Source organism: Apis cerana, linkage group LG5 (genome assembly GCF_029169275.1).
Source record: "Apis cerana isolate GH-2021 linkage group LG5, AcerK_1.0, whole genome shotgun sequence".
Classification (NCBI taxonomy): Eukaryota; Metazoa; Arthropoda; class Insecta; order Hymenoptera; family Apidae; genus Apis; species Apis cerana.
In genome coordinates, this window is record NC_083856.1 from 6,346,969 (window position 1) to 6,374,786 (window position 27,818).

General features: G+C 43.6%; 2 protein-coding genes across 4 annotated transcripts in view; one reads left to right on the plus strand and one right to left on the minus strand.

The window, feature by feature from the left end:
• Positions 1 to 2,496: 2,496 nt before the first annotated feature.
• The window catches only part of LOC107997643 (uncharacterized), a 125,170-nt gene continuing 99,848 nt past the window's right edge, over positions 2,497 to 27,818 (plus strand). For 2 of the 3 annotated variants that reach the window (XM_017056393.3, XM_017056397.3), the window contains exons 1-3: positions 2,497 to 4,066; positions 7,093 to 7,395; positions 17,279 to 18,048. In XM_017056393.3, the coding sequence (XP_016911882.2) occupies positions 7,333 to 7,395; positions 17,279 to 18,048 (833 nt within the window). In that variant the 5' untranslated portion in view covers positions 2,497 to 4,066; positions 7,093 to 7,332. The remainder of the gene's footprint in view (positions 4,067 to 7,092; positions 7,396 to 17,278; positions 18,049 to 27,818) is intronic. The other variant, XM_017056394.3, reaches the window with a different exon arrangement.
• LOC107997665 (serine/threonine-protein kinase greatwall) overlaps positions 24,869 to 27,818 on the minus strand; it is a 113,325-nt gene continuing 110,375 nt past the window's right edge. The window contains exon 13 of the mRNA XM_017056419.3: positions 24,869 to 27,568. The gene's annotated coding sequence lies outside the window, so the exon portion shown is untranslated. The remainder of the gene's footprint in view (positions 27,569 to 27,818) is intronic.

A 27,818-nucleotide genomic window follows, 5' to 3' on the forward strand; every position in this document is an offset into this window, starting at 1 on the left:
TGAACATCGCCAAGGAACATTCGACACATATACGTGGCGAACATCGCCAATAATTTCCGCTCTCGCGGTGCACGCGCAACTTTATACATCTTTTTAAAGAAACAGTACGTCGGAGAGGAGTGTAGAGAGAGAGAGAGAGAGATCCCTCGCTGAGCAGGGTCGCAGCTCGCGACGTAGCCCGAGGCTGTCTTCTCTCGCTGGCTGTCCATTTTTCACCAGTATCCCTTTCTCTCTCTCTCTCCCTTTTTTTCCTCCTTTTAATTCCATCTCCTCCTTTTTCTCCTTTTAATCTCTCTCTCTCTTTCCCTCGGGAAAGACGAAACGAAGGGAGGTGGAGAGGGCCGAAAGAAGAGGAACGCGAATAAAAGGCGGGAAAGAGAGAGAGAAGAGGTCGCTCATTTTCTCCTCTGCCTCTCTATCGGAGAGGGCTCGCCACGCACTCTCTTCTTTCGATCTCTCTCTCTCTCTCTCTCTTTTTCCAAGCCTCCTCCTTGTCCAGCGAGAGCTGGCTGGCCGCCTCCCTCTCGCACGGCATCTTCGAACTTCTCGCTCTTTCGATCCGGAGTCCATCTCCGCTCGTGTACCCGGCGGCACCAGCAGAAGCCAGCTACGGCAGCTTCGCTCCTCTTCGATGTCTGTATACTTTCTCTCTGTCTTTCTCTCTGTTGGAGCGCGCTCGCGCGGACCAGCAACCGGGAGAATCAATAGCCACGCACGTGTGTCCGTGGCTGTATCGGTGCACGCTGCTGCCTCCATCTCATCTCGTTCCTTTACCATTTTCTCCCTCCCTCCTTTCTTTCCTTCTTCCCTCTCTCCCTTAAAATACCTTCTTGTTGCTCTTCTTCCACCGTCTTCTTACTCCGAAGGGTGTCGTTTTTTGCCAGCCGTCGAACGAGCCTCATAGAACCGTCCACGAGGAATCTCCTCCTCCTTCCCCTCTTCTTCTTCTTCTTCTTCTTCTGTCGCCGATAAAAAGCTCGATAAAAGGGGGAGGGGGCCTGTATCATTCGCCGCCATGCCTCTCCACGATCTTTCTCCGGATCGGACAACGAGGGGAGAAGAACAAAGAGGAGGGAACGCGTACACGTCGGTGCGTCGGTGAAAGTCGAATGGAAATCCTTTTTTTTTCCAGGTAAAAGCGATCGAAGACGTCCAATCGTCTTCGACCCGAGTCCGTAACCGAGCATAATCGCGCGTGGAGCCGGGTGGACGTTTCACCTTGGCCGTGCGTTCGACCTCGCGGACTCCATCTTCCATGGATATCTCTGCTCGGACATCTCTGTTCGGACATCCTTTTTTCGCGAGGCGGGAATATAAGTCGGAGATGGAGAAACGATCGAACGAGAGCTAAATCGTCCGCGTCCACGGGAGGGGCGAGAGGAGAGGAGAATTACGATAATCCACGTACGCAGTGTCCTCCTTCTCCTCGTCTCGTCTTGCCTCGACTCGGCTCGACTCGACTCGACTCGACTCGGCGCGGTGTGGACGACGGCCCAGCCAACTCCCGGGAATATCCTTCTCAAGGTAGCGGGAGACGGACAAAGAGAGACGCAACGGTGGCCCCATGGCGAGGGACGAGGACGCGTGGATGTCGACGATAACGTTCCTCGGGTCCGAGAGTTTCCACGTCTTCGTCCCACCCGGGAGGCGGAGGACCGGGTATCCTTGTCAAGGTAGCAGGCCAGAGGAAGACGCGCGAGAGACAGAGACAGGCCCGGAGACACGATAATGCCGGGTGGCCAAGAGCCCCGGCTGCCTCGTCGATGACTCGATGCTCTGTTTGTGTCCGTGCAGGTCGCCGTAGAGACGCTCGCCCCGTCTCTTTCCCGCCAACCATCTTCCCTACTCGCGCCCTCCTCGTCCAATCTTGGCTACCTGCGCGCCGGCTATCCTGTTCCCTCCTCCTCGCCCCCTCCGCCCATTCGCCGCTCGCGTCCTTGTTTCGCGGCCCGAGCTCCTTCTCCCTCTCGGCCTGCACGGATCTCGCAGGAGGCTGAGATGATCGGCGGAGAGGAGAGAAACGAGGAGGGAGAAGGATAAGCGGTTAAAGAGGAAGGGGGACGAAGGTATATCGGGCCGAAGGCCCTCTCTCTCTCTCTGCTCGCCACCACTCCTTGGTACCTGGTGGCGTACCTATTGCTTGGATTCTCTTCCAAGCGAGAGAGGAGTGGGAGTACGGTCGAGAGAACGCCACAGGTAGAGGCGACGAGAGGGAGCAGGAGGTCGGACGGAGAGGAGAGACTCGAGTCGGAGAAGGAAGGAGCGATGAAAGGAGAAAGATCCGAAATGGGGAGGCGTCGTAGGGTGGCCAGGTAAGAGGACGAAGAGAGAGAGAGAGAGAGAGAGAGGCGGCGAGGGAGATTCGGGAGCGAGGGAGGAAGGGAGAGAGAGCGTGTGCGCGCGTGCGTGCGTGCGTGTGTGCGCCGTGAAAACGTGCGAGGGATAAAGAGAGGCGAGGCAGGCGGTTTTGTACGGGGACGTGTGTGTCGAAGGAGAGAGAGAGAGGAGAGGGGGGGCCCCGAGACACGGAGCCGAGAGCGGGATGCTGGGAGGCGGCGGCGACGGCGGCCATGTTGCCGTATCCCGAGAGAAGAGAGAACGATCCGAGAGAGCACCGTGAGGCTGCTTCGTTTGTTGCTTGCAGCGGCTGCCCAAACTTTGGGTGGTTTAATTCTACCTGTTGGGCCGCACAGTTCGGGGTGTAGTGCATCCGTTCCACCCTCGAGTTCGCTCGGCGAACACGCGCGAGAACAGCGAGAGCAGAGGAAAACGAGAGAGAGAGAGCTCGTGGTGACGAGAGTCTCGCGCGGCTTCGACACGCACCGGACGTCGCTCGATCTCGTCGCGCCGGAGTATAGTACGCTCGCGTCCGCGATCCACGGCGACGATGTCGTCGTGCTTCCCGTACACGTCGCCGTTCACCACGTCCACCGCGTCGCCGTCGCGTTCCTCACCGTCGTTGTTGTCGCGGCCGTCGTCGCGCCCGTCGTCGTCGCAGCCGCGGTCTGCGCGAGCGTGCGCGTGTGCCTGAAGCCGGTGTACAAGTGCGAAGATCGTGGACAGACGATCCGGTTTGGAAAAACCGTTCCCGTGAGTCCGGATCCTCGTGACTCGTCGAAAAGAGGGGTGTGCGCGAAAGGAACGATAGCGCTTGGTGACTGGCTAAGCGGAACGCGGCCGAGGAATGGACCAGAAACCAGGATAATGAGGTGCGCGGAGTGAATTTTGTGAGTTACACCGGGTGCTTCTTTGTCTCGCTGTCTGTCTCACTCGTGAATCCCAGTCGGAGGAAAATCTCAAACGCGAACTTTACGTGTCTGGGATCGCGCGAAAACGGACAAAAAGAAGGGGAGGAGGAGGAAGAAGAAGAAGAAGAAGAAGAAGAGGAAGAGGAAGAGGAAGAAGAGGAGGAAGAGAAGGAACAAGAACAAGAAGAACAAGAAACGATAACTCATCGTGTGTCGAACCGTGCGTGTCGTGATATAAATAAAGAGAAACGAAATAAAAAAGAAAGAAAGAAAGAAAAAAGGGCAACCCGCGACAGGGTAGCCCCTGTCCCCGAAGAGAAGGCCTCGAACTGTTCGAAACCGCGAGAGATTCACGCTTGGAACGGGTCGATCCATCGCGAAGGTGGTGACACTATCATCCGTGGAGATGTGATCCGGAACACAGGAGGGACGCTTAGTAGTTTGTAGTTGGCCCCCTCCCCCCTAGCCACCCCACCCCACCAGCACCTTCGACCTACCACCTACCACCACCGTTTCTCTACCACCTTTCTTCTACTGCTCTCCACGTACGTACACAAGCGCACCGGCAACCGTCCAACCGTTTCCAGCCACCGGCATCACACACCGACATCGACGTCGATCCATCTTCCAGAGAATATATCGACTCTCTCGCTCTTTATCTCTTTCTCTCTCTCTCTTTCTTCGTTTCTCTCTCTCTCTTTCTCTCTCTCTTTTTCTCTCGTATGCACCGAGGCCTCCTCCAATTCCGATCCTGCGAGATACGCGCGAGATTACCCCCTTCAGATACGCTGTCCTCTCTACCCAAGAGCTCCGACAAAGTGAGTATCTCGTCTAGCCGGCTCTCTAGTTCGATATCTCTTCGGCTATCCACTGTTGACTCGTTTAACCCGCCATCTCTACCGTCGACCTCTTCTCCGCGGATGTTCACCGGCTACCTGCGCGATGACGCACAGGTGACGCGCAGGTGAGCCGCCGGTAAACAAGCCGATGACGAGGACAAGTGGGATCATCCGGTTCGCGTGTCTTTTCTTTTTTTCGCCTCTCATTTCGCCCTCATTTCTTTTTATTCGATTATGACCAATCTCTCTCTCTCTCTCTCCCTCTCTTTCCCTTTCTCTCATTCTCATTCTCTCTCCATCCGGCCACGATAGTTTCCCGATAGGTACAGGAGTTTAGAAGGATTACGTAAAAACGTCTACGCGCACGTTAGACTGGTAAAAACGGCCTGTCTACTATATTGCACACGATCGGCATACGCGTTCCCGGTGAATGGAGGACTCGCGAATATATAATTGGTTTAATGGTGGCCGCCGCTAATGGAATCGCGCGTAACGCGTTTCCCCCTTACGTACGAACGCGATGCTCGGCATCGAGCCGTGTCCAGGCATTTGGAGAACATTCTCGAACGGTCCACGTCGTTGCACGCTTCTTGCGTTTCTCTAACCCCCTCCCCCTCCTCTCTCTCTATATATGTGCATGTGTGTGTGTGTCTGCATCTCTCACCGCGGTTCGGACTTACGCAGCTTAGAGTACAGACGACACGTGTTAATCGGTTTGCCCACTATAAACTTCTCACTCCCGAAACACTGCACGACGAAGAATGCGAGACGATAGCCTCCGTAAAGTTGAAGAGGCAGGTAGTAAAAAGAAGAAGAAGAAAAGGAGGAGATGTCGTTCGACTTCGCAAAAAAACATCTCGAAGCTCCCCTTCTTATCTCCTTCTCATTGGATCCATTCGAGAAATGGAAGATAGGCCGAGTCCTCTTCGAAGCGACTACCCTTCTCTCTCTTCCCCTCTCTCTCTTTCTCTCTCTTTCTCCGATCGAATCGATATCGGGTCACACTGCATCGAATCTCACTGAATTATCGAACGATCACTTTTTATTACGAATCGATTAGAAAAGGCACACGGGAGACACAGAGAATCGATCGAAATCACGCGTAGGGATTTCTCGCGTTCTCGCGGAGGAGCTCCTAGTTCCTCTTGGCGTGGTCCTCGCCGAGTCCTCCGTCTCCGAAGGCATCGTCCACTGACGCGAAGCGAGGGAGTACAGGTACTTGAAATACAAACGGACCCACGGAGGTGGGTCCAATCTGATGCAGGGTTCCCTTTGAGAATCAGGTTAGACCGGCCGAACCTGCTCCTCTGGCTTCTCGTCTCCGGTCCGCGGTTGTATACCGGCTTCGTGTACTACCTACTCCTTCTCCCCGGTCGCCCCAATCTCCTTCTTCCGCGTAGTAGGTAGGCAACCGACCTACCTACCTACTACTTCCCGCCACCCTGTCTTCCTCGCCTCGTACCACCACGCGCACCCGACGCTCCTCTTCCTCGCCGATCACCTCACAGAGGACCATCACCTTCCGGTCCTCCTCCAGATCGATCACTTTGGAAACTTTGGACGAGAGACTGATCGGAGTGGACGCGAAGAATCTCTCCTCTCAGCGAATCGGTTTCTCGCCAGGAGACTAGGAGGTCGAGCCGACTTCCCCGTTCGACGTGTATTATTACCAGACACCTGTCCACGTCCGTCAGACGTCGGTCGGTCGGTAGGTCGGTCGCGGGTTGGATTCCAGTTTTAACGCGGCCTGCCCTCCTTCTTCCTTTGCCGGCTGCCACACGCGCCGGTAGTAGTAGGAGGAGATGAACGAGCCGGGAGAAGAGGGAACCCAACTGGTTTTACCGACTGTCCACCTGGTGGACAAGGCGACGAGGACGCAAGGGCCCGAAGACGTGGAATTCGTGGTGTCCGACTGGTTTGGCCAACATCCACGGATTCCCTCTGCCCGTGCACGTGATAACTGAATCAACCGAGCCATCGAACCTGCTATTCCGCCTCGAATCCGGCTCTCTCTCCGCTTCGGATCCGCGGCTACTACCGCGTCCGCCCTACCCCGATGGCCTTCCTGATTCCGACCGATCTCGTTCTTCCGCCTGGACGTCACAACCTGACTTGCCAGGGCAAAAATGCGGATCCAGCTTCCTGTTCTGACCGACTTATTCTTCTTCTTCTTCTTCTTCTTCTTCTTTCCGTCTCTTCTTCTTTTCCTTACTTCTCGATAGCGAGTGGAGAGGCCGGTTCGACCGCTCGATTCAATCGTGTTGTTGCTGTTGTTGTTGTTGTTGTTGTCGTCGTCGTGGTTTAACCGCCAGTTCGGCTTGTTCTCGCGGTCGACGTTTAGGGAACGGGACTCTTCTACCCGAAAGGAACGTGTTCCAGACCAGACGGGAGTCTTTTCACTCTCGTCCACCTGATTGGTTGTTGTTGGCCGCCCGACCGTCTGTCTTCGACGCCGGTTTATTACACCTGTCTATCAGAGCCGCGACCGCGAAACCGTTTCCAGTTTGACGTGCTTGTAGCCGGTTGAAATGAATGGAGGAGAGGCGAACCAGCTGGTCCCACTGATTGCACGGTTGCGTAATCGTAAACGCGATGGAACGACGAAGAGTAGTAGGATTCGAGATTAGATTTAATCCTCTTCTTGGGGGGGCCGGGATAGATTTCCGTGCGAATATTTATCGAGAGTGAAAGTTGCTCTCGAATAGAATTGATAATTTTTAATCTCGGTTCCGTTGCCCATTCGCAACAGATACTACTACAGAGAACACTCTCGACATTTCTTATCAAACTTGTATTTCGTATCTGAAAAATAATTAGAGAATTTCCGATTCTCTCGAGAGTTTTACGCAAACGAGAGCAATTTTCTTCGGAAAAAATAAAAATTTGAGAGTTTTCTACACTTTTCTTTTGTCTCGTTGCGTTTTTTATTTCTATTAACAATTTTCTTTGGAAAGATGGAGGAATTAAAGAGTTATTTTTTTTTCTCTCGTTTTGTTGATTTTCAGATCCCAGACTGCTCCTCTTCCCACACGTTTCAATCAAGTGCCATACAACGCTCAGCAAAAGACTGTGATACGCATTACCTATGCCTAGAATCCGTTCGTTCATCACGTAGACGATATTAGGACGATATTATAGTCGAACAAGATCGAAGAAGAGTGGGAGGCTCGGTGGGGTACGCCACGTTGATAAGAAACGCCACGATTAGACGAACTGGAAAGAGAAGTGGAAGACTGCGAGGGAGAATGTCGACTTGCACCGACGAGGCCGACAACGCACCCCTGCACATGCAGGAGGCTCTATCCCCGGTTAGTCATTATTTCTTTTTTTATTTCTTATCATATAATTTCAAAATTAATCACGAATCGCACAGAATCCTATTCGATTAACTTGATTAAAAAAACTTAAAGTTGATCAAATTTTTCACTCCCAAATGATATATTTCGTTCGTTTATAAAAATTCCACGATTTAAAAAAGATTTGCTCCATCCCCCATACACTTAAGAAGGAGTGACAAGAAGATCTCGATAAGACGCTTATTATTGATGCGTCGTAAATCGTCGGATCGGTGTAAATATTGTTGAAACGCATTGAGCGAGGTGTGGTGGAATACGTGTGTTCGTGATTTAACGATGGACCGTGCACCATCCACGCCCCCTTCGATTTCGACAATTCACGGAATGCGATGGAACACTGGTTCACGGGTTTCTTCTCGTGTGTGGGTCATCGTTTGACCTTCCTCCCTTTCTCTTTCCTCGCTGGCTGCCCCCCTCTCCACTCTCTCTCTCCTTCTACCGTTTCGTCGGTGTACCACCCGTTGCGTGAAATAACGAGAATGGCGGACCCGACGAGATTATTGCCAGGTTGCGTTGTTTCCAGCGCTGGAACTTCTGGAAGACGACCCTGAAACGTCCAATGATGGACGAGGGACGTTTCGTGGTATCGAGAAAAGATACCAGTGTCGATATCTTTTGATTTGAAAAAATCAATCAAAAATAATAATAAAAAAATATCGTTTCTTTTTCTCTCTCTCTTCTTGATTCGATTAATAGCTGGTTAATTTGTATTCACGATCACGTTTTGCGTTTATTCTTGACTGGTTGTTGAACGATTGATTTTGATTGGAAAAAAAAAATCAATCAATGGAAGAATATTGTTTTATTTATTGGTTTCCATCGATGCGGTTAATTCGTGTTCACACGTTTCTCCGTTTATTCCCTTGTGGACATATAGGTGTTGGCCGCCTCGTACATGGCAACACGGCAGACAGATTGATTTTGGTCGGAAATATTGTTGGAAGAGAGTAAAACGCTCCAAGATACGTTGACCCCTGCTAGTCACGCTGTTGTTTGCCTTTACGAAGAAGAAGAAGAAGCTTCTCGGGTCCTCTTGGCGCGAGAAAAGGTGCGTCATAGATCGTGAACGCCGCTTTCACAAAGAATTTTCGGTCCTCTGAGAATTATTTCTCTAAAGGTGCGTGTGGGAAGATGTATGGACCGCTCGGTGTGTCGAGGAATTTTAATATTTTGGTTACTTGAGACTTTTGTCCTGTTCCTATTAAATTCAGGTTAGATATAATTTTATTAAAAAAAAAAAAAAAATCATTTTCGTTACGAACGAATCTCCAACGATTCGCAAATTGTGTATAAATAAATAATGAAAAAATCAAAATCAATTCTCAATATTAAATTTCCATTAACCGGAGGAGCAAAGATAAAGATCAGAAGACCTTTAAAATAAAATACAAGAACTTGTAGATCCAGCATCGATATGACGTCAGTCCAGGGCCCCATTTCTAAACGAATTCCAATGGCTTATCGGGTTTAAGGTGATGTGTATATCGTATCCCGGACGAGGCCACTCCTCGCCGAGAAGCCCGAAAAAAGATCTTCACTGTCACCTGGCCGCAGGTTTTTAACCTGACAATAATATTATACCTGTTGCTTAAAAGTGAAACTCTGTAGGAGGATGAAAAGGCCGTTATTTGCGTGGCGTTGTTCCACAATGGGAAAAGATCATCGCGCGTAAAAACTTTTGGCTCGCCCCAAGTATCTAATGGGCGCTCTTCCAGGGGAGGGGGATTTGAATCCCCCAAATCCTCTCGTGAAATTATTACGCTTGATCTCGTTCATGAACACGATTCAATGATAATGGAATTCGAGTCGTCGTGAATTTTCGAGAATTCGACACTTTCTCTCTCCCTCTCCCTTTTTTATTTTAAATAAAAGCGGACGATCGAAAAATTTATTTAATAGATTAATTTAATAGAATAAATCCAACTTTTCTCTCGCGCACGATTCACAAATTGTGTCTGAAATTACGCATAAATGGATACAAATACACAGGTTGTTTCGCTTTTAAACGCGAAAATATTCGACGCGACGTAGAATGTTTTAGAAATACGCGCATACGTTTCTTTCTTTTTCTTTCTTTTCTTCTTCTTCTTCTTTTTTTTTTTTTTTTATAAATTAATTGTTCTTATCACGCCCATTCAATTATTTACATTCTTTAAGTTAATTTTCCGTTTAAGGATTCAGATAATTCGATTATTGTTTTTTTCCAAGCTCGCATTAATTACAATGATTTATTACTACTGGCTTGCGCACGTAGCATTTTATTGCCCATAAAAATAAGAGGCAAATGCAAACAAACAGGCGTTAAACCGTTTACTAGCATCGGTTATGATATCTAACATAACGCAAATTTATTTGGATTTTTTTCTAACCCGAACACACTTGGTTAAAACGCGATAAATCAAATCTCTTTTCAAAGTTTAATTTAATTGAAAAGAAATTTAATTAAAAATTCATAAAAATTTTCTTTTATATAATACGATCGGGGAAGGGAGAGAGAATGAGAGAGACAAAATTTTCCATCCAACGATGAGAATCCCATCGTCTTCCAACATTCTTTCGCGAAGGCGAAACGGTACGTACGTACGTACCTACGTACGTCCATTCGTGTAGCCACTTGTGCCACGAACCAAGGAGAAATGAAGGAGGAAGAGAAGGAGGAGGAGGTGGAGGAGGAGAAGGAGAAGGAGGAGGAGGTGGAGAAAGATTTTGCTGCGTACGATGACTCGCCGGATTTCACGTATACCTGATACTTGGACGAAGGGAAGAATGCTCGTTCGAGGATCGTGCTATTCATTGTCCAAGTAATCGTCGGGGACCACTTAATAGAATTCATCGGGACTTCCAATTCTAATTATTTTTTTTTTTTTTTTATTCCATCTTTCCTTTGGAAGGAAAACCATCGAGAAGTATCCTTGTTTCTTTTCGTATCTCACGTGAATTTTTTTTTTAGAAAAGGGGTTTAGTTTCGACGTCGAATTTCTACGATTTTCCACAACGGAGAGAGAGGTTAGAGAGGGAATAATGGAATAGGGATGAAAAAATTTAGTAAACGGAGAAAGGGATAGTAGTAAAAACGTATTGTAACGGAGACGACTTTGACGTCTCGTAAAATACACAACTGATGAAATCAACCGATGGTGAGGATCGTTCCAAAAGGATTATGGGGGCAACTGATTACTTTTCCCCTGGTAAAAAAACGTCGCTCTAACCGTTCTGAGTAGTGTATAATGGGAATGGAATAATGGTAGCAAGAAACTTAGCGAGAGTTGTTTGGAGATATCAATCAAAGATAATGGCGGTAGAAGAATTTTTGTTTCTTTCTCGGCTACCAGGAACACGACGTATCTGTGATATTGTGAAAAAAAAAATATGATTTATTGCTGTGTACACACTATAAGGATCCACGGTACACGCGATAATTATATGAACGGTATCTTAGTGTCAACAATAATGCACGCTTCTTGTTCTTAAATTGTGATTGATGACGTACAACAATAAGATTTCAAAGAACGAAAGAGATTACGAAACCCTTTGAGATTATCACTGATTCTCCATTCCAATTTTACATTCTAAACATTTTGAATATTTTTCATCCGACTTGCTCTTCAGTTTTCAAAAAGAAAGCTCGAGTTGAATTACAGTTGAAAAACAAAGCCTTGATTAGCCAGAATTTTTAAATTTTTGAATGTTCAAAAATTTTTCTACTCGTTTCGACTCTTCGATTATTATCAAATTTCCAAAATACCATATTCACAAACACATTAAATATTCCAACGTAAATTCCGCTCGTTCCACAATCCCATAAATCCTCCACTCCTCGATTCGCCGCACACCTCCTCCTCGTCCAATACCAAACATCCAATTCTACTCTCGAAGGAAAGAAAAAAAAAAAGCGAGAGAGAGAAAATTCTGCAATTCTTCGGATCGTAAAACGAACCGAAAGGGATCTGCATAAAGCGTAAAGTGAAATAGCGGGCATGTTTACTCGAAAAAAAGAAAAAAAGAGGAATAAACGATGGAGATATTATGATACGATCGTCGACAAGCGTTCCTAGCAATTCCATTTAACTCGCCTGCGGCCATGTTGCATGCGATACGACCGAGACAAGTAAAAAAAGAAAGAGAGAGAGAGAGAGAGAAAACGATAAAAAAAATGTATCACGAACAATCACACAGATATTTTCATGATTACCGTGAGTGGAAATAGCGACAGGAAGTCGCTGGGCGTACGAATGTACAGACTATAACTAATAATTATTTCGGATCATAGGCGTGTCACGCGTTTCGTTGTTCAACTCGCAGCCTCGATTAAACGCGGATCCACATTCTTCGCGACTAATAAACAATTATAAACAATTATGAGAGCCGTTGGAAAGGCTTGGAATCGTACAATGATTTTCCAGAGCGATATAACTGCTAATTGAACGTTTCACATAGACGAGAAAAATTATTTTAATAGAAGCTGCACTGGAGATTATGTCTCAAACATATATAGCTACGGTAGAGCCGAGGATATTTTTGTATCGAATATTTACACTTGCGTTTTACACTTCTAATTAAAGCCTACGCATTTATCTGATCCCTGGAAATATTTTATCCTTTAATCCGATAATGATGATCAGAATCGAAAGAATTAATTCTCGACAATTACAAAGAAAAGAAACATTAAAACCTCTAAAATTTTCTCGATATTACAAAAATCTCGTAATGATAAAACCTCCAAATTTTCAAATTTCCAATAATCAACTCTTCCCAATAATCGATCCAAATCGAACCAACAGATCAGGGAAGCCCGCTTCGAGTCGAGAAAGGAAGTTTCGAAAACCCCAAACCCCCAGCTGAACCCAGCATCGACTCCCCTCCCAAAAAAAGAAAAGAAACCAAAGAAAGAAATTACCGCAATAACAGAAACACTGACAGGTGTTCCGTGGACGAAGCTCTGTCGTAGAGGAGCGGCCGATATAACAAGGATTGAACGGGCGATCGCAAAAACTTCTAGACGATCGTGTACACCGCGTCTGCAGGTCTGCGGTGCAGAGGGATGTTGGAGCGGGTGAGGAGGGACAACGGGCAACAATGAAGGTCTCTCTACTAGGAGCTAGGACGCGTACGCGAGCAAGAGAGCAGCAGAAAGAAAGGCCCTTAACGATTCCACGTATCTTGGTGCTGGCGCAGCTGCGTATTCGAACGACGTGATCGGCAATAAGCGAGCGAGTAAGCGAGCGAGCGCAAGAAGAAACGGTCGCGCATCCGCCTCGACCGACAGAAACAGACGGGGTATCGGCCGACCTGGAACAGTCTCTCACGGCCAGCAGGCCAATTAACTGTTATTATCAGCCGGTTCTTGCGTGTAAACAGAGGCTGGCCTATGTGTTAGGCGCATAGACGCTCCCTTGGAACCGCTACTGTCTCTCCTATCGGCGAAAGGATTGATTTGGTCGAGAGAGGTTCGAGGATAGCTTTGAATTTTATCCCAATTTTTGATAATATCGATGATCGGTGGATCAGAAAATTTGTTTGACGATGTTTGTTTGGGATCTAGGTTCTTAGAATGGAGTGGTTCGATAGTTTGAAAAGTAGTGCGAGATGTTTGGACTTCTTAGAATGGAAATTTGATAATTTGGAAATCTATGAATAACGATTGGATCCGAATGAAGAAATTTTGAAGAACGAAGGAGAATTAGATTTGATGATGTTTGATCAAGATTCTTAAAATAGAAATTTAATAAAAAAAAAAAAAAAACAGTACTGGGATTGAACAACTCTTGTATCTCTCCTTCTTGAAACAGAATTGTCTAACTTGCGTCGAAGACAGTGAAACCGTCTAATACAACTTTTTACAAGAGTTATCGTTTTAAGAAAGAAGTTTTAGTTTGTTAGTCTCAGTAACAAACATATGGGGATACAATGATACCGATGAATGTTTTTTACCCACCATCTGCTGTTCAAGCTAGTTGTCCATGCTCGTGTTGCGGATCATTGGTCTCTAACCGTTTCTTTTTATTCCATCAGCTGACCGCATTAGTGTCCACTGGAAGCAATTTATATGCGCTTTACGAGGACTACTTTTTCTCCCGTAGAACAATATGACTATCGAAATAGAAGAGTATCGACTCGATCCAACCTTTTCTCGAGATTTTGTCTTAGAGAAGTTTTCTTCTTTACGATTTTTAATAATTCAAAATTCTTCTTATTCATACGAATACGATGAATGATTTCAACGAGGAATCGAAGAATCGAATTTTCTTAATTCCTAAACATTATCATCGCTCGATCAAATGCATTGAAAAAAATAAGTGCAAAAGGAGACTAGGAAGAATCAAAGTGCTCACATTTCCTTCGTTCCAAATCGCTGCCCAATTACGAAACAAGCTTACGCAACGACGTCTATTCCAAACCAAATTACTCGTAAAAATTAACTCAAGTAACTGAAAAAAAAGAAGAAGAAAAAGAAAAAAGGAAAGGAGGAAGAATCGGAAGACACAAGGCCAATCACCGTCTAATAACTCTCTAGAAACGAACGCGCCTCTCCAACTGCTATCGCGATGGATTACGTAATCGTCCACCTTGACAGCGATATTAGATTGAATCTATGGTACAAGGCCGTCGCCCCGGTCGTGTACTCGCGTTATTTCATAAATATCGCCGAGATAACATCCTCCAGGAGGCCGTGAAACCTGACATATATTCGTACGTATATACGTAACGAATCCTTTTCTCTCCTCTTCCTCCTCCCCGATTCGACGGTGTCGTTGCCGCGCGTAAAATGTAAAAACTAATAGATTCGGTACCAGGACTACGTGAATCAACGGTCGATCGACGGCCAAACGATAAATTTCCCTCGAGTTGGCCGGCTTATTAGGATTCGAATCAAGTCGGTGTACAGCTTTCACCCGGCGAGTATTTAACGTTATGACCATGAGAGGAGATTTCGTGATCGAGCTGATTAATATAATACCCCCCTTCGAGTAATTTATTCGAGTAATTGTTAATCGTAACGTCAAAAATTATTATTCCAAGGACAATAAGTTTATCAGTATAAGTAATTGGTGAATAAATTGGTCGAAATAAATTCATTCATCAATTTTTAATATTTTAGCGATGCTTGCGATGGATATGGTTAGATGGTGATGTCTTGTTTTGTAATGATATGCGGTATTTTCGAAATAGGATTGATTAGAGAGATCGGAAAATTTTTTTAATAGAAGATAGTTTCAAAGTTATCCTTAGATCTTTTTTATAAAATTAAAAAGAAAGGAAAAGGAGTATCTTTAATTCCAAAATTCCTTTTTGGATTGTACCAAGATCGAGAAAAAAAGATACTACTCGAATTCAAAAATATCATAAAGATACGATACCATAAAAATACGAGGATTATTCATCTAATCGTAGATTATTAGTCTTTAATCCATCTTATGAAAAAGATTCGCATTTAAATATTTGCATTAATATACGATACATTAAAAAAAAGTGTACGCGTATCTAAAATATAATTTTATACATATATATATATATATATATATATTTGAAATAATACGAATTCCAAGATACCATTAATCAACGCGCTGTAAAATTGCATTCGTGGAAAAAAAAAGAAAAGAAAAAAAATAACTTATCTCGTTGTCTATACTCGATACTCGAGGCGATGACGAGTGAAACTCGAATATTAATCGGATGACTCACGATGTTGTTAATTATGTTAATGGACGGTGGATCGTAAATGACATTGCGCGTCTGAGAGAGCGAATACTGCAAGAAGAGGCGATTGGTCCTGGGTCAATTTAACCTGATTCCGCTTGGAAAGCGCCATAAAACCGTCAACACGTGGGAAATTCCGTACGACGTCGTTAACGCGATGGGGCACACTTGTTTAAAAGGCGGCGGCAACTTTCTGCGCTTCTGACTCCCTCCTTCACCGCGTCTTTCTCTGCCTTTACCCCTTTTTAATAGGACGTTTTAATGGCGGAATTAACCGGCAAGAAACGTAATTTTACATGTCAAAGGATAGATATATTTAATCAGGGATAATCAGCGATGGAAGAAACGACGAACTCGAGTCGTGGAAAATGCGACGAAGAAAGAGAATCTTATATTTTCAATTATATCGTTTTCACTGCTTTTTTTTCTTCCGTGGAATGAAAACGAATTGAAGCGTCGAATTTTAAGATCGAACGAATATATTAAGAAAACATATGTACATATTTTAATTAAATATTATATAAGATCAGATATTAAACAAATTTTCTTCCAATAAAAATTAATACGATCTTGATTTACTTAGAATATAAACATAAACTATTCCATCATAATCTTCACACGATTCTAGATCAAAAGATTCTAGCTTCTATTTAAAAATAAAAATCCGACACAACATTCCAAGAAATCAACCACCCACTTCAAACCCCGCAATAAAACCCTCGAAGCGAACTCGATCGATAATAACACCATTTGACAATCCCGCAACGATCTTGGATCTTTTCCACTTTCGAATCCCCGATCGCATCGACGCGATTAAAAGCAAGAAATGAAAGTAGATATTACACATGCGTACGAAACGTTTACACGTTCCCTGAATTTTCGTGACGAATAAGGATCACTTGCGATGCCTTCGCTAGAAAGTTGAGTGATACTTTGATCTTTGCCCAGTTTCGCGCAAAGAAGAGAGAGAAAGAGAGAGAGAGAAAAAAATATTCGACGGACACCTAGGGGATTAATTATTCGAGTCGACTCGGACCGGGACTGGTCTCTGCGGACCGATTAGCCGGGATTTTTGTCGCGAGGCGATTAGCATTCGAAAATGTTACGCCGTCGTTACGACACGCGGTCGGGTGTGCAATATATAAATTTCCGTGACGCGAATCGGCCAACCGTGGATCGATAAAACGGCAATTTTCTGGACGCAGCAACGCTCCTCGATGATCGAGAAGCTCTGACGGTGAGATTCGGGCAAGATAGGTTTAATGAACGACTTTTAGGGGTCGTTAATGGGGCGTTAGTTAGTTAAAATGTTAAAGCCAGAGAGATATTTTGTGTAACTTGCTATTTATACAAAGCTTTCGTGGATGTTTCCTTTTACAATCCTTCTGGTAATCTTCTCCATTGAACGAATCATACCCTTGTCAACTTGATCGTTTTGAAAGAATCGTGGTTGTGTTAAATCTGAAGGGGTTGAAGGTTGTCTTTTCTATTCTAAGGAGAATGTCCTTCAACTCCATCAGTGTCCTTTGATCTGTTCGCATGAACAGAGATTTTGAGCAATTTTTATTATACATTTTTGCCCAAGGAAAGTTGAATATCGAGAGAAAATGATGATTATTTAAAAGTTGGAACGAACGTTGTTACAAGAACGTTTTTTGCATAAGGAGAGAAAGTGTTGGCAGAAAAGTCTGTCGATAAATCTTCGCGAAAACTTCCTTACAATGTGTCTAGAACTTTTTTAATCGTTTATGGTACCCGCATTCGTGCTCCGCAGACGATCGAGCGTTAATAAAAAGACAAGACTAGGTGAGAAGAATAAAAAAAAAAAGCAAGTACCATAATTGAAACTCGTCGTCTCGTCCAGTTTCTTTTGAATATTCCAATTACGAATGATAGTATGATATAGCAATAATAGTTCGTCACGTACGTTAGCGGTTGAAGCTCGCAAAAACCGATATTGATATTTAATAATATATTATCCTACGTTAGTGTACCTATTCGAAACCAATGATCGTAAATTCTTCCACGATCTCGATACCATGCTTTCTTATTCCATCTCGAAATATTTCAAATACACTTTCCATTTCCAAATCCACCATCCAAACACACTCACCCCCTTTATTCTTCTTTGCCCCAGGTGCAGGAGGGGCCAGTGTCTCCGGCATCCTCCTCGCTGAGCAACCAGAATCAAAACGAGAGCGAGCAGCAGGTATTACTGGCGACGATGCAGCCTGTGAACGTTCTAGACCTGCACGAGCCAGCTACAGTTCACTCGCTCCATCCCAAGTACCATCATCACCACCACCGCCACCACCACCATCACCACCACCACCATCATCAACAGCAACAGCACATCCAGCCGGATCCGGACGACGTTCAACAAAGGGCCGACGATCCCGACGGCAGAGTGACGCCTGGCGCCGACCCAGCCGCCGCCAACACGACGCTGGGCGTCGGCGAGCACAAGATGATCGACCTGATCTACAACGACGGCCAAAAGACCGTCATGTACACCCACGACAAGGAGATCATCTACGAAAACGAAGCGGATCGCGTCCAGGTGGTCGAGTATCCACCTCCGCCACCCTCGCCGCCATCCCCATCGCCACCCTCCGCGGTCACCAGAGCTGGACTACTGCCGCCTGCCTGCGTCACGCCCAGATCCGGCTCCTCGACGGCGTTGCACCTTCATCATTATCCCCAACTGCAGTTGCAACACGAGGACGACCTTCCACCAGGTGTCCGCCACGCGGTCAACGCCACCGTACCTAATTGTGGCGCGGCCACGACGACCACTACCGTGTTGGTGCTCTCGGAACTGGTCGCTGCTGACCCCGCCGCTGGTGCTGCCGCTGCCCAACAACTCACCCTCACTGCCGCCGCCGCCGCTGCCTCCCTTCGTGCTGGGTAAGTTTTTTATTATTCTTCTAAGAGGGTGTTCGATTCTCTCGCAAAATATATCAGTGTCGTATTAGTCCACGATGCGGGATCGGAATCCGTGGCGTTCTCTTAATATTATAATTTCCCATGTTATTCATAAATCCACTTCTTACATTTTTGTTATTTATCGCTCGAAATTCTTTATCTTTCCGTTACAAAAATGTTTTATATTATATACGTCGTATTAGTCCACGATGCGGGATCGGAATCCGTGGTGTTCTTTTAATATCATAATTTCCCATGTTATTCACAAATCCACTTCTTACATTTTTGTTATTTATCGCTCGAAATTCTTTATCTTTCCGTTACAAAACTGTTTTATAATATATACGTCGTATTAGTCCACGATGCGAGATCGGAATCCGTGGCGGGCGACCCCGGCTCGCTCCGGGGTCTACATACCCTTCGCCAAGGCGTTCTCTTAATATCATAATTTCCCATGTTATTCACAAATCCACTTCTTACGTTTTTGTTATTTATCGCTCGAAATTCTTTATCTTTCCGTTACAAAAATGTGTTTTATATTATATATGGGTAATATAGGCACGATTACGTCAATTTATGAAATTAGAATTCGAACGATGTTTTGGAGGGGCAATTTCGAGGGAGGCCAAGGATCAGAATTCGAGAAGCTTTTGAAAGAAAACGCAAGCGTGATCGACGGAACGAATCGCGCGTAGAGTCGTTTTTAACGAGTTGGAAAAATAAAATTCCGCGGCATGAAACGAGGCATGGCGCGGGAGGGGAATCGCGAGCGACCGTTTCGAGGCGGCTAAGTACGAGAAAACGTACTGATTGTGTCGCGCCTTAATAAGCCGTAAAATAGCCGCGGAAAGTGTGTCTGCACGGACACGGTAGCCTGTTCGTGGCCACGGAAAAATCGAACAGCCCTCTTGCGCGCGCGTGCACACGAGAAAGCACGTTGAAACGCCGCGCGCTATCGGCCTCGTGTATCAGCGTCGACAATTAACAATTATTGCGCACACCTACCCGCGAGCATGTTCGCGGATAAGTCACGTTGCTGCCTAGAATTTATTATTAGGACGCCGTGTTCTATACGCATATACAGCATCATGCAGACACGGTGTGCCCTGCAAGGACGTTCGCTGATCGATAGTTCTGCTGTTCGACTTGTCAGAGTTATTATTTAATCCTCTTTTGTGTTCCGTGAAATTGTTTCTTTTTTAAATTTATGGTTTATTCATACGTGTTTGATCGATTTCGTTACGCTCGTAAACAGTGCATTTTTAGATTTTGCGTAAATTCCATTTAAAATTGGAATCTCGCGTGGCATCCGTCTCTGAGATTTACATTTTCTCCAAATCTATTTTGACTTTGCAAGGTTCGCTTCGGATATAAATTTTGCGCAATATCTTGAAACTTGAAAAATCTAGATTTTGCCTTCTATTAATCGATCGACTATTGTTATTTGACAAGGTGATAAATAAATATCATGATAAATTGATAATTCTCGTCTCACGATTCATCGATAATTCTTTCGATATCGCGTAGACACAAAACTATATTTGTTGTTCTCGGTTTATAAATTCACGATGAAAAAAACTGCTCAACATATTCATGAAAATCGCCCACGGATTTCTCTCCCTTCCTCAATGCGGCGCACGTGTGAATATCGTCGAGTGCAATAATCCACGCGTTACACATGCGTTACACATGCGCGAAATATTCTCAAAACGCAATTAAGATCTCGATCGGCTAATTTGTAACGTTTCTCTATCGAGCTCGTATCTCCATATATCCTCCATGAAACCGCATTGAAACCGCTGGAGAACAATGTTATATCTCAGTATATTTAGAAATGACATTCTTCCGTACCATACGCCGCACGTTTGTGCGATCAATCGTGACACAATAAATAACTCAAAAAGAAAAAAGAAGAAGAAAAATTAAATAAAACGAAAGAGGAAAATGAAATGCAAATATTGCGATAAAATTGGAATACTACATCCTAGTTATGTTTATTTAATTTTGCTAGATCTAAAAGATAATAGAATTTTTCAGAATGATATTCACTATTCCTTATAAAAAAAAAAAAATAATAAAAACTACACAAAAAAATACATATAATTTAAAATGCATCTTTAATCAAATACTAAATTTTTATTACGAACGAAAAACATTCTATGACTTTTTTTAGTATATACAGCTATGTATTTAGAGAAAGAAAAAAAAAAGGAAAGGAAAGAAACAAGAATCGAACAAATTCACAGTGCATCACATCTTTAGAAACAGCTTGTACACGCACATACATCACGAAGTATCGTGAACCAATAACCATTAAACGCGCACACACCTTGCTCTTTTGCAATAAATAAAAATCAACTGCAATTAATCGGCTGTAAGATATGCACGTGGAGACCTTGGGGGCCTTCGAAAACAACCGTGTCTCTTTCTCTCCCCACTTTTTCCTCTCTCTCTTGTCTTTCCATCTCTCTCTCTCTCTCTCTTTCTCTTTCTCCCTCTCCCTCTGTCTTTCTGTCCCTCTTTTTACCATTTATTTTTCACTCTGCCGATTATTATAAATAGAAATATTTCTTTCTTCTTCGTTTCTTCCATGCCACCATTCTTTTTTGCAACGAGGTTCCTGCGTGGACAGAAATCGACAAGAAACGTCCGCTCGTTGTTTTTCGCGATGGTTCGAGGAAGAAAAGTAATAGTACAGTACGAGATCTTCGAAAATAAAAATTTTTGAGCTTTCTTTCACTTTGATCACAGATCTCGTTTCCTCGGTGAGGGAATCCATATTTCTTTATTACGTATTAAAATTTTAAATATTTGACAGGCTTATTATGGATCTCTCTTTATTTTCATTATAATCGTTGAGTTGCGAATTATCTTTACCGTTTCGGGATCTCTTAATTCACGTCCCACATTCCAATTATGCAGAGATACGTATATTAAAAGCACGTGCTGATTTCGATTCAGGACGCGCGCAGTAAATGTGTTTATTTACCGAAGATTACCGCATGAATATTTATATAATACGGCAATATTTATCGATATATAAACACACAAATCGCTGCATTTCCTGTTTTTACTAGCCAATGCTTGTTTTTTTTTTTTTTATTATTTCTAGAATAACTTCCACTCGTTATTAAATTTCTTACTATAACGAATTATTATTCGAATATCTAATTGTTTCTTAAACTAATATAATCGAGCCATATTTATTTATCGAATCCCAGTATTGAAAAATTATATTTTTGTCCATTTGGATCAAATTAATCGCTATCCATAATATCGAATAATAAATATATTGAAACGGGTTTAAAAATTCATTAATCAAGATCTATTAAATCAACAATTAAATTTTTAAATAGGATTCAATCGCGTCTCTAATTATCTCTCTTATAAAACAATGGCTCACAAAGATATCTTACGATATCTTAAAGAAATACAACACGCGAAGAACGATCAACCTCTAATCATCGAGAAAGAGGTAATCAGATTATAAAATCTCGTTGAAGCCTCGATGAAGTCTCGCCACAGGCCGACGTGGAATCTGTCAGAAGAGCAAGGATCCTCCCCGTATCCGGTCGTAAGCTACTTATTCCGCGGCTTAAACGCGCGCGTTCACGAAATCTGAAGCGGATTTTCGATTCGAGTCGCGGATCAATCGTGCCGATAATCCGCCAGTCAGAGGGGAAACAGCGTGGAACAACGACAGAGATCTTACTTCGAACTCTGGGGCGCCATCTGCATCGCTCGGGCCGCCATTTTCGCCCGTTTTGTCCCCGTTTCTTGGATCCTGATCGGAACAAGAAGAGACACAAGAGAAGACTGGCGTCCAATTGAAATCCTCAACTTTGTTTATCACGCGTAATTATTGCGTGGCGGGGAATATCGATAATTAATGCGCTTATATTTTCACCACCGTTTGAATATTCATTAGCTTGGAAAAAAAAAGTCGAAGTCGACGACTTTCGGAATCTTCACGCATATTAACCTCCATTACACTGTGATAAAATGATGAAACTTGGTAAAACTTGGCTCGTAAACTTTGTTCCTTTTTTTCTTCTTTCCTCATTTAAGATTATTTTAATTGCAAGAAACAAAAATTCTTTTCCCCACCAATATTATATTTCGAATATCATGTTGGAAAATAGTAAAGTAAAATACTAAATGTTCGCGACTTCTTCTACACGATCGCCCCAAGAAGCTCGTTGAAAAATCCGATAACTAAATTGCGATGCGCGGCATAAAATTAAAATACAGAGTAAAAGAGTATCCCCTGTGCTACGGCGCGATGAAATTTGCATATATTTCGCGCGATTCCTCGATTCGATGAAATTACGATGATGACGCTTCGACGACGAGCGTTTCTCACGCACGAGAAAGAAAAAGAAAGAGTCGAACCACTTTTCGTAGAAGACATTCTTTTCGTCCACGAACACGGCGACGAGGATTCGCCTTTTTCTATCTATTTCGTCGCGTTTTAACGGCAACCTTCTCTCGCGAGATCTCGTTACGATACGTTCCTTTTCAAGTGAGCCAAATTGTCCGCCGTCGATCTGCGAGCCAGTAATTAAATTGCAACAGCCTCAGCGTCTCTTTTTATTCCCCTCAATATCTCTTGCTAAACACCACTATCGTAGCTCCTTTTATCACCCCCTGAACTTAACTATCGAATTCTTAGAGCAAATATGTCTTACATAATCTCTGGTCCATTGAATCTGCCAATGTTAATTATTCAAAAATTTCTTCGATCATTCGTGAATCGTTCGAAATTCTTCTCTCCTCCTCGAGAGCAAAAACTTTCAATTTTCATCGATTCATCGATTCGAGACTTTCGAATATACAATTGTTCGAGCGAAGAGGAAGAGAGAGGGTTGCTCCTCGGCAGAAAATGTTTAATAAATCCTCGGCGGATGGACGCTTGATCCGAAAGAAAAGCGGGACCGCTCCAAGGGCCGCGCTCGTAATCTATGTTAATGCGGCGGAGGTGGGTGAACCGGGCCCGGTAATAATAGTGTTTTCGAGGATGTGACGTCACGCGCCAACAATACAACAACCGAAGCAAGCTGTGCACGCGCTTTCGGCGGATTATTTATTTGACAGAACTCCCCGCGGGCCGTGTCCGCCGTGTTTACAGCCAGGATTGCAACGCTTCGACCCCGGATTCGTTCAACACGATTCTCCTCCATTCCGCTGCCACCATTTTCTCCACTGGATCCTATTTTATTTTTTCTTCTTTCAGGATTCAGAAAGATCTTCGAGATTTCCTCGTAACGTTATATATACTCTGTCCAATCCAATGTACAAGCCTTCTAACGATAAAAAAAACATTCGAAAAATTTCCCGACACGAAAAAGAAAAGCCTCCCCCTCTTTTACACACGCCTTCTTCCACCGCAACACGAATCACGAATTTTCGAGTTTTAGCAAGGAGCCGCGTTTCGTATGCGCGGCAAATTGCCGTAATGACGGTGCACCGCGGTAAAAAGTGTCACGTTCGCGGAAAGCAGAATGTAAGCCGGGCATACGTCCCTCCTTCTCCTCCCCTCACGTCCTCGCCGCTTCTTGCACACGGCTCGGAGGTGCCTTTGATCCGTCGCGTTTTCAGCGATCCCTTGCCTCTCCCTTTCGTATACATATATGCGCGGTTCTCGTGTTGTTTTTGCGGAAGGCAGGAGACGCGAGAGACCAACGTCGAGGGAACCGATGTCGAGAAGAAACGATTATGTCCCGATGGCTCTGGTTCGTCGATCGATGAAAAGTATCATCGAGCGATTTCAGGCGAGACGACGGAAGCGATGATCGATGTGTTTTAACAGGATTGATTGTAACGGGTTTTAATCCGCGAGGAATTGAAAATAATCGGATAATGAGATTGTCGAGTTAATATATTCGGAAAGATTCGAAAGGGAATGTTGCGTCTCGCGCATTTATGGGCCATCCACCTCTCAGGTTAGATAAACTTCGCGCGCCGACGATTTACCGAATCCATTTATCCCTCGTGCAAATAAATTACGCCAATTACGCCCGATGGATAAATATAGCTAAATGGCGATTACGTAGTAAAAGAAAAAAAAGGAGAAGAAAAGGGAAAAGGAAAAAAGAAACGCGAACCGGTGCAGAGGATCCCCGGGAGATTCTGCAACCGATAATATATGCAAATCAAATTAACATCCCCGCGCGTATAAGTTAATATCCTTTCCTCTCGTGGAAATTATTATTTTTATTCTTTACGATCTTTGCGCCGTGTCGAGACGTGCAACTTAACTTTCTCAAATTCTAATGATGACAACCGATTAACGACGACTCCCAATTCCCACATTATTCTACATCTAATAATAATAATCGTAAACGCGTGTAGGAAAAAATGGAGAGAAAAATATTAACCTTAATTGCTATTGTGAAGTCTTTTGAACGTAGGATATTAGAAAAATTTGAATTTTACTTTTCTTGGAAGGGGAAATTTATTTTGTGATTCTAAATTCACTAGTAATAATCGTAAATTAATTGTGTAATAGGAAAGGAAGAAAAAGAGAAAAAAAAAAAAAATAGAAAGAATCGCTACTGTGAGGTCTTTTATAATTATCCTTAGGAGCGGTATAAATGCGATGTTAAAAAAAAAAAAATTGGAATTATCTTGCTGTATAATAATTTTCTGATAATAATTAATTCTCTTTTCACCTCTTATAAAATATAATAAATATTTCATACCGGAGAATTTTTCTCCAGCCAACGAAATTATCATTCTTATTGAAATTTTCTTCAAACTCTTGTAAATTTGCATATTCGAACAATCAATTTATTTTTTCCCGTTTCCATCTCTGACAATCGTTCGACGAGCATTTCAATCTCGTATCATATCGATTAAATGTTGGAAAAATATTAAAATCCTCCGCTACTTTTCCCGAAAGAACATCGACCAAAGCCACTTTTTCCTCTCGTACGTATGTATCGTTGCTTATTACGCTCGCCGGACCGTGACGATCTATCGCCATCTATCTAGAGCCAATAACGCGCTCTAAAATTAGATATAACGTTTCCCAATATCCTACCCTCCAGTTGCCACTGTATCGTAATCACTCACCAATGGAAATCGGGTGACGTAAAGATAAATTCGCGCTGCTGACCGATTACGCGATATAAAGACAGGATCTGCCCCCTCCGTGTATAAATATATATATATATTTCGTTGCACTTACACGCAGAAAATGGACTTCTTTTCCACGCGTATTCGTTTCACCCTGTATCTTGATCTCACTTGATCCAATTCTTCTTTTTCTGTTTGACGCAGAATTATAATGACGCAAATACGAGGCAAATATGGAGGACAAAAATTTGATATCAACTGTTCTTCAAAATTGGATATTTTTTTCTAGATTTGTTCACGCAAAATCTCGTGCTCGAATAAATGCACGAACATCTGCACTCGAATTATATTAATATTAGAAACGTATATTGTTGTCCCTCGAGGAAGATCAATTTTAGTAAAGAGAAACATTCGGTTCGATCCATGTTTAGAATGTAGAAATGTAGAACACGAAACTTTATTCCCTTTTTAGCGAATCAAATCTAATCTACTTCTCCTCTATCATTTCAAGCTGAATTCGAATTCGACCTATCCCCCCTCCTTTTTCTTTCCTTCTATATTATAAATCTGTACACGTATTCGTGCACGCGCATCGCCACGTCAATCGAATTTACGTATCTCCTCCCCAAAAAAAGATTCACGACACCTAACCTCGGAGCACAATCCTCCCCATCGATGGAAACACGTTCTCACCCCTGTCGCTCTCCCTCCTGCCCCCTCTCCTCCTATACCAAGAGCCGCGACGACGTCCAGCTGGCGATTTCCCAAACGATTTTAATTGTACTTGAAATGGATGCACGTATCCCGTCCCCCGGCCTGCAAAAGAACTCCAATTAGTCGTCTCGGTGGTGTCCTTATGCTGCCTCAGCCCCGTAAGAACTAATGCCGAAATAAGGGAAGGGAAAGAAGTGGCGCGGTCGGCGAGCGTGCGTGCGTGCGTGCGTGCACGCGGCGCGTGCAAGAAAAATCTCGCTCGATGAGGGGGAGAGGGAGGGCATTGCGAGGCAGGGGGATACGAAGTACATGCCTGAACGTATTACTCATACCCCGCCGACTCGAATCCTCTCGGCCGTCTCATCCTCGCAAAGCTGCTCCCGATCGATACCCCGTTCCCCACGATGAACTCTCCACTAGGCCTGAATCGAGATGCGTTTCTTGCTGCCCCGATCCCTCGACACGGCGGAAATCTCGATCGTTCGGTCCAACACGTGGGAAAAATTTACGTTTTTTTCGGCTTCAGCCTGGAAAATAACTTGGAATGGAGGAGGTGGGTAGATAGGTAGGTAGGAATTGTTTCGTATAAGGGCTGGGTGTATTCTAAGTTGAAAAGAGTTGAAAGGAGGGAAGCTATTAACTGTTGAAAAAGTTAAAGAAAAGAGGAGGAAGTTATTTTTCTTTTCTTAATTTCGAGCGAACGGATGCTGCTTCGGCCAAGTGAAATTGAATTTTGCTTTATTAGGAGATTATTCGGTATTTGGGGGAAATTGAGGATAATTAAGTGAGGGTCTTTTTGAAAGATTCGATATGTTTCGAATGTTGCAAAGGGAATATAATTCGATCGATAGATTTCATGTACGACACAATTGGAGTTTCGACTGATCAATTGATTTTGTAAGCATCAACAGCTACTATGTCCTACTCTTAACGCACCGATTCAAGAGATAGGAAGCCCATAAAATCGAAAGCGAAACACACTCTGATATTCCTGTATACATTAAAATAAAATATAATATAAAAAGGAAGGTAGAAACATCGATTAATAAAATTCTATTTGGATTTGACAAAAAAAGATCGGAAAAGAATCAGACAATTTTACGATGATCCGAAAATTTTCCATTAGCCATGGCTTATATAGTTTGAAAAACGAATAACCTTCTCATTTTATACGTATATATATATATATCCGAGTTGAGACAAACCACAAAGTAAAACGACGATTCTTTATTAAGATCTCTTATCGTTCGAAATAACGACTTCAACTCGATTCAAGAATCACGTTAAAAGATAAAATATCGGTTTAAATTCTTCATTAAAGAAATATCGAGGTTAATAGAATTGTAATAAATAATACATGCGCATAGCAGTATTTTTTAAATTAACCAATATTTAAGAATTAATTGTTAACGTGATTATTAATGAGCTTATAAATAATAAATAAGTATAACATGGATATATTTACCGCGCGCCGATATCGCCGTACGACTCGTATCGTTACCACGCCGCAACTGCCGGAATTTCTCCTTTCAATATAAACACACTATCGCCCGAGGGCGTCGCTAAGAGACCACGCTCTTATCTATTTACAACGTAGAATTATATATGAACGTGACTTTCGATTTCAAAAACACACTTCGCACCTTCTAATACTTTATCTCTATAATTTTAATATCCATACACTCTTATTATTCAACACCTTATTGGTCTTCTGAAAAAAAATATACAAATAATTAGATTAATTTTTACCATGTACAGATGTACGATCTGATTCCATAGAAAAATATTTTCGATGCGAAAATCGTTTGCATAAAAAGAAAAATCCCCCCGACAAACAAAAAAACGAAAAAGGAAAGAAAGAAAGAGAGAAAGAAAAACCTTCGATCTCCCGTTTGACGTGCACACACGATCGACCGTGACGAGGAGCGAAGAACGGTAACAGAGGCGAAGAGAAAAGGACG